At 38.8% G+C, this 14,666-nt stretch overlaps 1 protein-coding gene across 6 annotated transcripts in view; it reads left to right on the forward strand.

Moving 5' to 3' along the window:
- Positions 1-14,666, forward strand: part of PRCP (prolylcarboxypeptidase) — a 73,261-nt gene that overhangs the window by 42,132 nt on the left and 16,463 nt on the right. For all 6 annotated transcript variants that reach the window (XM_019948738.3, XM_073808358.1, XM_019948740.3 and 3 more), the window contains 4 exons: positions 629-730; positions 3,814-3,995; positions 4,231-4,388; positions 5,070-5,242. In XM_019948738.3, coding sequence (XP_019804297.1) covers positions 629-730; positions 3,814-3,995; positions 4,231-4,388; positions 5,070-5,242 — 615 coding nt within the window. The remainder of the gene's footprint in view (positions 1-628; positions 731-3,813; positions 3,996-4,230; positions 4,389-5,069; positions 5,243-14,666) is intronic.

Below are 14,666 nucleotides of genomic sequence, written 5' to 3' on the forward strand. Positions count from 1 at the left end.
GACTGTCACAGGTTATTTAAACTCTTGTGCTTCAGTGTCCTTGTCTGTAAAATGGGTATAATCAAAATGCCTATCTCTTAGATTGTTGTGATAATTAAGTGAATACATATAAAGTGTTTAGAAGAGTATCTGACAAGTTGTAAGCACTCAATTAATATTAGCTATGGTTAGCTACTATTTATCTTCATGTAAATAAGATTAACCTAAAACCCAAGGGAGTCCAATATGTTTATTTGTATTGTTCTCTTTCATGTTATAAATAAAAGTTATCTGTGAGTAGACAGATAACTTAGTTATCCACAGGTCTTTCCTAGATTTTTTGGCACACAGTGCAATTTGAAGGCTATTTTAGACATAATGTTGATTCTGAGGCTAGAGTGTCAGAATAAGGAGAGTTGGAATGACTGATAGTTGAGCAACTTGGGCTTATTTTTAATTGTTTCACTCTAATACAGTGTGAGATTGATGTGCAACAGTGAAACAGCAATTATATTGTTTACCTGTGGAACAAATATGAATTGTGCAGCTTCTCAGAGAACTCTTTTTGGTCCATTTCATGAGTTGCAAAGAGATTCAGACTTTTTTTCACGACCTGATTTTATCCTGTGAATTTGTAAATTCCTCCTAGGGGTTCATGTGGGATGTGGCTGAGGAACTGAAAGCTATGTTGGTGTTTGCTGAACATCGATATTATGGAGAGTCCCTACCCTTTGGTGCCAACTCCTTCAAGGTAAGTGTATTTTCTACTTTTAAGTTTAGAACATTTTCTAATTACATGTCCCACTGTAAGAAAGAAATGATAGCTTTAAGTTGAACTGCCTGAAATTTCAGTAATTTGTATTTAATCTTTACTTTTTATGTATAATGATCAGCCTTTAACTCAGTGTGATGAGGCTAGCCTTCACCAGGCAAATCTTAATCTATGGCTGCAGAGATTGGAGGGAACTTTTCAGTGTTTAAAAAATGTCAGTAAATAATCTGCTTTATAAATTATACACTTAAATTATTGGGTCTACCACTGGAAAAAAATGTAATGAGTGCGCAAATGTTTGCTTAGTAAGGTGTTTTTCAATACAATAAGGACAAATCATCACTGTGATTCAGTGAGGCCAACTGGCCACTTGGATTCCCTTCTGGCCTTTCTGTTCTCACAAGGAGCTTTGGCCTCAGCCAAAGCTACAAATCTACACTTAATAAGCCAGGACACCTTTTCCTCAACTGAGTCACTCATGTACTACCCTTGTGATTCTGGCTATATGAATTTGCCATCTGTATTATTATTCATTGACTATTTTTCTTTAAATAACTCACTTTTTTTTTTTTTTTTTTTTTTTGCGGTACGCGGGCCCCTCACTCCTGTGGCCTCTCCCGTTGCGGAGCACAGGCTCCCGGATGCGCAGGCTCAGCTGCCATGGCTCATGGGCCCAGCTGGTCTGCGGCACGTGGAATCTTCCCGGACCGGGGCACGAACCCGTGTCCCCTGCATCGGCAGGCAGACTCTCAACTACTGCGCCACCAGGGAAGCCCCTTTTTTTTTTTTTTTTTTTTTTTTTTTTGATGTGGACCATTTTTAAAATCTTTATTGAACTTGTTACAATATTGCTTCTGTTTTATGTTTTGGTTTTGTGGCCCCGAGGCACGTGGGATCTTAGCTCCCCACCAGGGATCAAACCTGCACCCCCTGCATTGGAAGGTGAAGTCTTCACCACTGGACTGCCAGGAAAGTCCCACAACTCACTTTTCAAACTTAGTGTTATCTTAGTAAGGCTTTATGTACTATTTTTCTCTAAATTACATTGAAATAAAACAAGTATTACATTAAAAATGTTTGCTCACTACCTAAGATCATCATGCATACCACCGTTATACACATACCATGCTTTTGGAGAAATATGAGTTAGGAATGATTGGGGTTAATCATTTTCTAGGCTTCCTGTTTTGCAAGGACTTTTTATTTTTATTTTCAGAGGTTTTATTATCTCATGTTATAAATAAATAAATAATAAATAGTCCTTGTTTTATAAATGAAAAGCAGAGCAATTTGCTGATATTTGTTAGGCTACATGGGAAACTCTATCCTTTAGCTTATTATTTTGCATAATTATCTGATTAGGGGAGTTGACAGGTCCTGAAACCATTGGGAGGTAGTCAGCTTGTTGCAGGTAGAAACATAACCTCCTCTCCTAGGTCCCTGTGGTTCATATGTTGCTAGCAAAATGGCGGTAAGGGCTGTCTTTGATATGCTTCCTTCCCTTCAGGTACTCACAGAATTTGTCAGTAGCGTAGGGGAGTATTACAGATATACTGTGAGAATTGGGAAAAAACTGCACTCAGCTATACATAGTGCCATGAAAACTGTAAGTAAAGAATAGTGACAGACAATGAGAGAGAAGGTAAGAAGCCAGAAAGCGTACATCTTGGATAAGAGGGAAGGTTAAAGGAGTAGGAAAGAGGAAAGATGGAACTCTGTTTCCAAAATATACCAGGTGATGGGAGTAGTCAGAGTGGTGAGACTAAAGTATGAAGGTCAAATAGGATAGTCTGATATGGGTATGTAGGTGTGTTAGTCATCTATTGCTACATAACAGTTTACCTTAAACCTTAGTGGCTTAAAACATTTATTATCTTACAGTTCCTGTGGGTAAGGAATTAGGAGTGGCTCAGCTAGGTGGTTCTGTTTCAGGGGATCTCATGAGCTTAAGATGTCAGTTAGTGCTTCAGTCATCTGAAGACTTGAGTGAGGCTGGAGGACCCTCTCTGCTCATATGGAAGATCCACATGAGTGACAAACTGATTCTGGGTATTAGTAAGAGGCTTCAGGGTATTCCCTCTTGGGTTTTTCCAAAGGCCTGCTTGAGTGACCTTTTGACATGGCAGCTACCTTCCCTCAAAGTTGACAATCCAAGAGAGCAAGGTAGAAACTGCAGTGCTTTTTATGACCTGACATTGGAAGTCACATATCACTTCTGCCACATTCTATTCGTGTTAGAGCCAAGTCACTAAGTCCAGCCCAAGTTCAAAAGGAGAAGAATTAGTTTTCACCTTTTCAAAGGAGACACTTCATTAGCCTTCTCAGCTAAGCAGGACTCTCAGTTCCACCTCCCTATACTGCAATGAGGAAATTCTCCCTAGGTAGAGAACTAGATGATCATGGAACTTACTTGCGGAGTATCCTTCTCTCAGGACTCAAAGTCTTGTGTTGCTTGTTTCCCAATGTCTGAAAATAGTTGTTCCATAGGTTGCTGTTTTTCTTTTTTTTTTTAACTCCAATTTTATACTTGTACATCAGGCAGGCTGATTTGTTCCAGTTGTTGGTATATCAGACGTAATAATCATCTTTCTGATGAGGAAGGATGAGTTTTATTTTTACTGATGATTCTTACTTCAGTTTTCCACAGGGTTTAGTTTACCTTTGCCTATATGGTAGCCATTGTAAATGTTTCAAGATTTGAAATAAAATTAGAATAGAGTAGTTGTCTGTTAAGATTAGTATTGTATTCTATCACATTTGTTGTTAACTGTTACTTACAGTTTGTCTCTGCTGTTTCTACTACCTCAACAAGGTCTTTGGTAAATAGCATTTAATAGAAATTACATTGAATGCAAAATACCTTATCTTCTTCCCACAAACTTAAAGTCACTTTTTCATGAGTTTAAATCAGCATTGCTGTTGCTTTGACTGGGCGTTTTAACTCAGTTGCCTAGAAATTCTATTTGGAGAAAAGCTTATCTGGCTTTTTTCTGGATCTATGCTATGCCTAAGCTGCTATTATGTGCACATTTATACCCATGTTCTTTGTTATTTTTCTTTAGGATTCCAGACACTTGAATTTTCTGACAACAGAGCAAGCTCTGGCTGATTTTGCAACGTTAATCAAATACTTGAAAAGAACAATCCCAGGAGCTAGAAATCAACCTGTCATTGCCCTAGGGGGCTCTTACGGTGGCATGCTTGCAGCCTGGTTCAGGATGAAGTATCCTCATTTGGTGGTTGGGTAAATGCACTTACGTTGGATGTGAGCACTTTCTTAATAATTGTCAAGGCAACCGTAGGGATTTGTTTTGGGTAAAACATGTTCTATTCTGTTGTACTGAGATTTTTCATTTCTATTTCATTAACAGCTGTTATTTTCTCACCATTTTTGTTCAATATAAGTTTCAATTTTAAAACTTGAATTCGATGAGTTACATTTTTTTCTTTTCTCCTTCCTTGGACTTCTTACCATTTAGAGCTCTTGCATCCTCTGCCCCCATCTGGCAGTTTGAGAATATGGTACCTTGTGGTGTATTTATGAAGATTGTAACTACAGATTTTAGGAAAAGTGGCCCAAATTGTTCAGAGAGTATCCGCAGGTCCTGGGATGCCATTAGTCGACTCACAGAAAAGGGTAAGCTTTAATTAAGAGAATGGAATCTTGGGATTTTTTACCTTTTAAGTATAAAATTTAACACTTCCCACTTTCTAAGTAAACTTTTTATATATTTAATTATAACATATGTATTTAAATATAACATATAGAAAAGTACACAAATCAAAATACACAGCTTGGTGAATTTTTGCAAGGTGAATATATAGTGTAATGAGTATGCAGATCAAGAAATCCCCTCAAGCCCTTTTCAGATACTACCTCTGCATTTATCAGGCTACACTATCCTGCATTCTAGAACCATAGATTAATTTTGCTTGCTCTTGAATTTTTTAGTAATCAGAATTGCATAGTATGTATTTTTTGTCTCTGCTGTCTTTTGCTCGGCACTGTCAGATAAATCCATTTGTATTATTTAGTTGTAGTTTATGCATTCTCATTGCTCTATATGTTCCATTTATTTATTTACAAAAGGGAATGATTCAGAATACTAATTCTGGTAAGCTTCATGAAGATAGGCAACTTATCTATCACGAGATTAACCAGTTCTAAAAATATTTTGTTCAATGTTGAAAAAGCATTCTTGGAGAAACTGTATAGAAGACTGAGTTTTCTAAAATACCAAGTGAAGAATGAATGATCTGTAAAGCCCTTCTGTTGAGCAGTGCTTATTAGATTCCAACAATTTGATTCTATTCTCAGGTACTGGCTTGCACTGGCTTTCTGAAGCCCTTCACTTATGCACTCCATTAACAGAATCTCAGGATGTTCAGCATTTGAAAGACTGGATCTCTGAAACCTGGGTGAATCTGGCAATGGTGGACTACCCTTATGAGTCCAACTTTTTACAGCCTTTGCCTGCTTGGCCTATCAAGGTAATAGGAAAATGTCCTTTCATCACTTTTAATCACATACTTCTCTCTCTCTCTCCTTTTCTTTTTTTTTTTTTTTTGGTGCACTCTGACTTTCAACATCAGAGGAAGTCCTAGTGACAAAGGGGCTCTGAAGTTAGTCAAACCTCAAACCTAGGCAAATCCTGGCTTTTGTCACTTTCTGGTTCCTCAAACTTGGACATGTTACCTAGCTCTTGTGGACCTCAGTTTTCTCATTTGAATAATGGAGATAAAATGCAGAGATTACAGAGTTGTATGAATTACAACTCTTAGAACTAAGAACCAACTCTTAGAAATAAGACCAATAGTTGCTGTTAATGGAATAATTACTATGTACCAAATTCTGTGCTCTGCACTTCATATACACAGTTTATATATGTGAGACACATAGAGCTATATAATACATGGTCTGTGCTTAATAAATCGCAGCTGCTATCAAAGTGCTATGATTCAGTCAACTGCTAACACATTCTAAGTGCTACATATATCATAAAGGCATGATCCCCACACAGCAAGGTAGAGTGGAAAGAGCACTGACTCTGGTTCCTTGTTCAGAACTACCATTTACCAGCTGCGTGATCTTGGGCAATTCTGTTCTCTTCTTGGGCCTCCGTGTCTTCCTCTGCACAATGGGATAACAATACCTATGTTCTCAATAGGGATGTGCTGAGGATCAAATAAAATATTGGATGTGAAAACACTCTGGAAAATTTAAAGACACTTGACACAATAAATTTTAAGGTTCTTTTCATGCCAGAATTCTTTATTGTATGTGTTCTTTTTAAGCATTCCTTTGTAAAGAGCATTCCTCTTAGTTTTAAAAACAAAAGCTGGCCAACTTGATGGTTATTAAATTTAGAGAATACAGCAGACTCTACAGCTAGAATGAATGCTGTGAATGTAGGTAGAATTGGTAATACAAGAACCAGGTTTCAAAAGCACTTTTAATTTAACTGTCCCTTTGAATTATTAAATGCACACCTTGTTTAAAACTTTGTAGCCTAAATGGAACAAGATCATTTGCTATTAGAGATATTTTTCTTCATCTAAAAAGTAGAATGACCAGTGAGTATATTGCACATAGCAAGCCAGAGGTAAATGCATATTGAATTAAATTGAATTTTGACAATACAAAGTTATTTTAAAGAACAGATCTCTCTCATGGTAAGAAAACCTAGATCAAAATAATGAGAAAAAACTAAATCTGAACCGATGAGTCTCCATAAATGTCTATGTGCTAATAATGTCTTATCTTTCTGTATTATTTTACTATTTACAAAGCACTTTCATATATACTATCTCATTTAATCCCCAGAAAAATACTGTGGGAAAAAAGAGTTATAATTCCAGTTTTATGGAGAGGATATTTAAGCTCAACTAAGAGGTAGTGGTAGAGGATATTTAAGCTCAACTAAGAGGTAGTGGAAGTGGGATTTGAACTCAAGTCTACCATTGTTCAGAGGCTATGATCTTCTCCCACATTGCACTGAACTAGAAGATTTGACTGAAGATTTGGGTAGATTGCTGGCCACAGTGTGACAACTATCAGATTTAACTTTGAACTCTGTGTACAAAGTGAGAATTACATTTGCATCTTTATGCCCACTTGGAGAACAACTGAGTTGTCAGATGATAAAAACATATGGGCAATTCCCTCATTACTTAGAATAGGGGTTGGCAAACTTTATGTGTAAAGAACTATATAGTAAGTATTTTAGGCTTTGTGGGCCATGTAGTTTCTGTCACAGCTACTCAACTCTGTAGTTCTAGCAGAAAGTAACCATAGACGATATTTAAATGAATGAGGAAGACTATGTTCCAACAATACTTTATTTATAAAACAGGCAGTGGGCTGGCTTTGGCCTGGGGCCTGTAGTTTACCGCCCTGACTTAGAAAAAATGCCAGAGGAATACAGCTTTTTAATATTCATTTGTTTATGATTTGGAACAGTGAACAGTCTAACTGGTTTTATCTCCGCTTCTTTAATGTTCCTTTTGAGATATTTTGCTGTTGAGTCTTAAACGTAAATATATATTCTATCCTCTCTCTCTCCTAAATAATCACTCAAAATTAGTGGAGTATATCTCAAATATTTTGTCATCTGTTTTTGATTTAGCACAGTCTTTCTTTTATCTTTTGTGTACATATGTATTTTAAAAGTTTATTTTATTTTTTTTTATTTTTATTTTTTTGCGGTACGCGGGCCTCTCAACGCTGTGGTGTCACCCCGTTGTGGAGCACAGGCTGCGGATGCGCAGGCTCAGCGGCCATGGCTCACGGGCCCAGCCGCTCCGCGGCATGTGGGATTTTCCCAGACTGGGGCACAAACCCGTGTCCCCTGCATCCACAGGCGGACTTTCAACCACTGCGCCACCAGGGAAGCCCAAAAGTTTATTTTTAAGGCAAGATAACTTTGTGTCTTTGCCTCACAATCACCTTTCACTTCTTTTTTTTTTTTTTTTTTTTGTGGTACGCGGGCCTCTCGCTGTTGTGGCCTCTTCCGTTGCGGAGCACAGGCTGCGGACGCGCAGGCTCAGCGGCCATGGCTCATGGGCCCAGCCACTCCGCGGCATGTGGGATCTTCCCGAACTGGGGCACGAACCCGTGTACCCTGCATCGGCAGGCGGACTCTCAACCACTGCGCTACCAGGGAAGCCCACCTTTCTCTTCTTTTATCCAGGACTTGTTTTTGTCATTTCCTCCAGTTAATATTTTTTTTACCAACTTTATCCTTTCTTTTGACATACTAAGGAATTCTTTATTGCTTATGATATATTTATAATTCTGTTTCCTGCCTGCACCCCACCGAAAGTAATCTCTCTTTGACTTTTGCTTGAGAAACTTCCATTGCCTACAACTATCTCTAATTTTATCCTATCTGATTTCAGAATTTTTCCACTACATGCCTCTCTTCCCAACTCTTAGCTTCAGATCAATTTCTTTCACTGTTCATTCTGTTTCTCCTTTCTTGACCCCCTCTCTGTTCTCCCAACCCCCTAATCCCTGGAATACTACCCAGTTGGGGACTGCTCTTTCACTTGGATAGTTCCATTTAACCAAGACTCCTCCCCCCTCTGATACACTTCCTCCTTTTTAAAGGGCTGACAAACAGTCGTCCTTTTCTGAGCCTGTAACTCAGGCTTAGGATGGTGAGATAATATGTAATAGTTGGGTTATGAAAAAAGCAGATGATTTCCAATTCTGCCTGGACCTTGTACAGTTCTGAAGTATCCACATGCAGCAACTGAATGCCATTTTCCATGTCAACTCAAATATCATTCTTTCTAATTTATCTTTGAGCCATGCACACTCAGACTCCATTTGCTTTTGTTTACTGTTAACAGAAGCTGCAACATTCATGCAGAAATAATCATGGACTTGGCTGATAGAACACAAGGAAGAAGAGAAAAGGGAAATAGAAAACCTCTGTGTCATTTGACTGCTCTGTCAGCATAAAAACTGCTAGTTCTCAGTTCTCAGCTTAATGACCAGTTTTAAAGGATACTGTAGAGTTTGTCTATTTTGGAATCATTTTTCAGCTGATAACTCACCAAATCTTTTGGCTTAGCCTCCTGAGCATGCAGATAGATACAGTGAAATAATAAGATATAAGATGGAAAATCTCTTCCGTTTGTCTTGGTGTTTGATAATGTATGCGACCTCTCTGGGTGGTTTAAGCGGTTTAGGTGCATTCTATGAAAAGGGAGCTTTTAATGACAAAACTAATGTGATTATCTGAGTGAGGGTGAGAGGCGTATTGAAGCCTTAGAGAAAGAAAATCTGTTAGAAAAGCTGAATGTATCTGCTTAATCCTTTCTCTAATGTGGATGGACCATACTCTCTGAGAAGAGATGGGTTTTTTTTTTTTTTTAAACCTATCTTCTTTCCTTCTCCTTTAAAAACATTTTCTTTGCCTTCTTTTTCTCTCTTATTCAAATGCTTATCCTCATAGGTACAGGGACACTTAAAGCTTTTAAACAATTCATTATCTTCACTTTCTCTGGTGTACATGGGTCAAAAAGCAGAACCTAAATATTTGGGTACAGAGTTGATTAGTTTGGTACTAAGATTACAATGTTCTACTATCTCCATAATTTCTACACTCTTTAACACAGAATTATTAAAATGGACCTCTTATGCTCTTTTTACATTTTTCCTGAATGTTCACATTTGTTCTAGGAAGTAGAAAGTGAATTAAGTCTGTCCATTTCCTGAACCTCATTTTGCTCTACTCTTTTACAGTTTCCTTTTCACTATTGCATAATAAGAAGTTTTATAATTTTATATTGCCACAGAATCCCTTCTATCTAAGTTTCTACCTAAAACAAATAAACTTAGAAAAATATAATCTAAGAATAAAAAAATATTTGTTTAAAAAATTAAGCATGAGGCTACAGGTATGTTTAGGTACTGTACGTGTTGTTATTTTTCTCTTATATTATAACTTCTAGGTTGAGTGTGTGTAGTGTAGTGGTTACAAATGGAAACTTCAGAGTGGGTCTGCATTTGAATCCCCGTTCTGCTACTTCCTAGCTGTTTGACTTTGGAGAAGTTTCTTAACCTCTCTGTGCTTTAATTTCCTCAACTGCAAAATGGGGATAATAATAATTATAGTGCTTCTTAGGGTCATTATGAGGATTTAATAGGACCTGGTGTATAGTAAGCACTAAGTTGATGCTAGTTATATGCATATAATTATTATTATATGATATCAAAGAGATATTCGTATACCAGGACTTTGTAGCCAAAGTTTGGGTTCAGAACTTATATTCACAGTTTTAAATTTGTGTGTCTGTAGCAGACCTCTCTGAGCTTATTTCCTTTCCTGTGAAATGCAGATGGTTATTATATGTTTCTCCCCGGGTCATTGTAGGGAAAGCACCTGACCTCAAGGAATAGTCAATAGTTTTACTAGCAGACTCAGCCCCAGCTGCCCCCTTATCAGTAGATTTATAGTCTAAGTAGGAATGCTGTGCCTTTTGTAGAAATTGTTTAGAAGTTACTGTTTGCTAGTGTCTACAAAATAAATGGAAAGTGTAGTACAGGGGCTGCCTCAGTGCTGAGTATTTCGGATGGCAGTGGTTGGCAGAGAAGCTTTCCTTGTCTGATTAGATGACAGTCCCTAAGTAAATAATCAACAAACCAAGTGCTTGCCCTCATCAGATGGGTAATACCTGCAAATTATCAGGCGTAAGCTGAAGTGTTATATGAGGTTGAACCAAAAATGCCAATATTTGTGTTTGACTTATAAACATGGCAATTTCATATGGTTCGGCTTAACATTTACATATTTTGTGTATCCTATAGATCTTTAATAAAAGTATATGACTATATCCTGTTGAATTACTAGTCTTTAAATAAACATGGGAATAGTGCTGAGGTTTTGCTAGTATAATTTAAGTATTTTGGGGAAAACTTTATTTACTCTTGGCTACTAAAATTCTTAATGGAATTCCCTCAGTATCCATGGTATCCTCAGGGGATTGGTTCCAGGAGCCCCTGTGTATACCAGAATCCATGGAAGCTCAAGTCCCTTATGTAAAATGGTGTAGTATAGTCAGTGGGCCTCTGTATCCATGGGTTTCCCATCCGTGAATTTAATCAACCTCAGGTGGAAATGTCCATGCATGGATGCCAAACTTGTGGATATGGAGGGCTGACTATATATTTATTGAAAAAAATCCGTGTATAAATGGACCCACTCAGTTCAAACCTGTGTTTTTCAAGGGTCAACTGTACATAGAGAAATGTAGAGAGTGTGTCTTTTATCTAGAGGATGATGCTTAGACTCACAGAACCTTTGAGTTAGAGAGGAAATTTAGAAACACCTAAAACAACAAAATTCTCTTATTTTAAATATTTGTAAACAAATTTTAAGTGATATTTTTCAGGCCTACTGTCTATCTTACTGGTAGAATTATCAGCTGGTACTTCCTTCCTATAAGGCAGTTTGACATGATGTAGCAAAGGCCTAAAAAATGTTTATTTCCTTCAAACCAATAATTCCTCTAAGAATTTATCTCAGGAAAACAAGGGTAGATAGGTAGATAGATAGATAGATAGATAAATTTAGCCCCAAGGATATTTATTGTAGCCTTACTTGCAATAGTAAAAGATTGGGGATGATTCAAATGACCAATTATAGAGTTTCTTCAACTATTCCTCAACTCCCCATCCTGATTGCTCCCCTGTGAATTTCCTCATGTTGGTCAGTGTCCTTATTAGAGTGTGGTGCTCAGAATTGGACACAGTACTCCAAGGGTGCTCTGACCTCACAGAGGACAGTGGGCCCAGGATTGCCCTTAATCTGGACATGGAATTTCTATCAGCAGAGGCCAAGTTTCTGACCAGGATGTTCTCTCTGTGTAAGTGGGGCTGCCAAAACCCAAGTATTGTCAGCTGGTGCCAGTCCCCAGCCATGCTTGTGTCTCTTAGGGAGTGACAGTAACTGCTGTTTGCAGAGATGGCTATTCATAGGGACTCCTTTTCTTTGCCTGACAGAGGCCCAGTGTTCTAGCTCTGAGAGGGGATCTGATGCCAGCATGTGAGTCACACTCACTTGTTACTGTTCTCTTCGAGAGTATTAGGCCACTTGCTGCTGCATATCAGCACTCCCTTCTCCCCCTGCCCAGCTTGCACTGTCACCCGGCCTCATCTACCATGCTGTGCTTGAACCTAATGCTCTTCTCTGCATTGCATGGGTCTACTCCGTAGTTTTGTGCTGCATTTTGAAAGAGCTAAGTCCAGTGGGGTGTCCACATGCAGGAAAGAATGCTGATCAACTGTTGGCATTAGATAGTTTAATAAATTCTATGATTGGTTCTTGATTTCCATATATTCTTGAGTATTTCTAATTGGCATATTTCTCAGGAACATTTTCTGAGAAAAGGGCTATGCAATTAGGTATTTTTGACTTACCATGAATAATTGAGAGTTGTCAGAATAGCAAAACAATCTTTTGCCTTTTCTCTTCAATATGCATTTCCTTATTGCTTTAGGCTTGATAGGTTTTTGCAGCTTTCAGTTTAGTTCAGTTCTGTTTCTTTCTTTTTTTTACATATAAATTAATTTATTTTTAGCTGTGTTGGGTCTTCGTTGTTGCACGGGGGCTTTCTCTGGTTGCGGCGAGCGGGGGCTACTCTTTGTTGTGGTGCGTGAGTTTCTCATTGCGGTGGCATCTCTTGCTGCGGAGCACGGGCTCTAGGTGCATGGGCTTCGGTAGTTTTCACGCACAGGCTTAGTTGCTCTGCGGCATGTGGGATCTTCCCAGACCAGGGAAGGCATTGGCAGGCAGATTCTTAAGCACTGCACCACCAGGGAAGTCCCAGCATGGTTTTTTAAATTTAAAAAAAAAAAATTTTTTTTTTTGGATTCTACATATAAGAGAGATAGATCATATAGTATTTGCCTTTCTCTGTCTGACTGATTTCACTTAGCATAATGCCCTTAAATTCTACCCATGTTGTCACAAATGGCAAGATTTCATTCTTTTTTATGGCTTAATAATATTCCATCATATACATGTACCATATCTCCTTTATTCATTCATCCGTTGATGAACATTTAGGTTGTTTCCATATCTTGGCCATTGTAAATAATGCTGCAATGAACATGGAGATGCATATATCTTTTCGGATTAGTGTTTTTGTTTTCCTTGGGTAAATACCCAGAAGTGGAATTGCCGGATTTTATGGCATTTCTAGTTTTAGGTTTTTGAGGAAGCCTCCATACTGTTTTCAAAGTGGTGTACCAATTTACATTCCTACCAACAATGCATAGGGTTCCCTTTTCTCCACATCCTTGCCAACACTTGTCATTTTCATAATAGCCATTCTAACAGATGTGAGGTGATATCTCATTGTACTCTTGATTTGCATTTTCCTTTTGATTAATGATGTAGAGCATCTTTTCATATACCTGTTGGCCATCTGTATGTCTTCTTTGGAAAACTGTCTATTCAGATCTTCTGCCCATTTTTAATAGGATTTGTTGTTGTTGTTGTTGAGTTGTATGAGTTCTTTATATATTTCGGATGTTAGCCCTTTATCAGATATATGATTTGCAGATATTTTCTCCCATTCAGTGGGTGGCCTTTTCGTTTGTTGATGGTTTCCTCTGCTATGCAGGACGCTTTTAGTTTGATGAAATCCCACTTGTTTATTTTTGCTTTTGTTGCTTCAGGAGTTGTGGCTCACAGGCTCTGGAGCGCAGGCTCAGTAGTTGTGGCACACAGGCTTAGTTGGTCCGCGGCATGTGGGGTCTTCCCAGACCAGGGCTCGAACCTGTGTCCCCTGCATTGGCAGGCGGATTCTTAACCACTGTGCCACCAGGGAAGCCCCCCATTGTATATTCTTGATTTGTCATAAGTTAATTGACCATATATGCATGGGTTTATTTCTGGTCTCTCTATTCTGTTTCATTGATCTACGTGTCTGTTTTTATGCCAGTACCATATTGGTTTTTTTTCGTTTTGTTTTTTTTTTTTGCGGTACGCTGGGCTCTTACTGTTGTGGCCTCTCCTGTAGCGGAGCACAGGCTCCGGACGCGCAGGCTCCGCAGCCAGGCTCATGGGCCCAGCCGCTCCGTGGCATGTGGGATCTTTCCAGACTGGGGCACGAACCCGTGTCCCCTGCATCAGCAGGCGGACTCTCAACCACTGCACCGCCAGGGAAGCCGCATATTGTTTTAATTAATACAGGTTTGTAATATAGTTTGAAATCAGAGAGTGTGATGCCTTTACTATTGTTCTTTCTCAAGATTGCTTTGGCCATTTGGGGTCTTTTATGGTTCCACACAAATTTTAGAATTTTTAATTTTATTTCTGTGAAAAATATCATTGGAATTTTGATAAGGATAGCATTGAATCTGTATATTGCTTTGTGTATGGATATTTTAACAATATTAATTCTTCCAATCCATGAGCATGAAATATATTTTCATTTATTTGTGTCTTCTTCAATTTTTTCATTAATGTCTTGTTTTTTTTTTTTTTTTTGCGGTACGCAGGCCTCTCACTGTTGTGGCCTCTCCCGTTGCGGAGCACAGGCTCCGGACGCACAGGCTCAGCAGCCGTGGCTCACGGGCCCAGCCACTCCGCGGCATGTGGGATCTTCCTGGACCAGGGCACGAACCCATGTCCCCTGCATCGGCAGGCAGACTCTCAACCACTGCGCCACCAGGGAAGCCCAATGTCTTGTATTTTTTAATATATAGGTCTTTCATGTCTAAAATACCTCCTCCCAGGTATTTTATTCTTTTTTGTTTGTTTGTTTTTTGTTTTTTTGTTTTTTTGGTGGTACGCGGGCTTCTCACTGCTGTGGCCTCTCCCGCTGTGGAGCACAGGCTCTGGACGCGCAGGCTCAGCGGCCATGGCTCACAGGCCCAGCCGCTTCACGGCACGTGGGA

The sequence above is a fragment of the Tursiops truncatus genome, chromosome 8 (genome assembly GCF_011762595.2).
Source record: "Tursiops truncatus isolate mTurTru1 chromosome 8, mTurTru1.mat.Y, whole genome shotgun sequence".
NCBI classification, from domain to species: Eukaryota; Metazoa; Chordata; class Mammalia; order Artiodactyla; family Delphinidae; genus Tursiops; species Tursiops truncatus.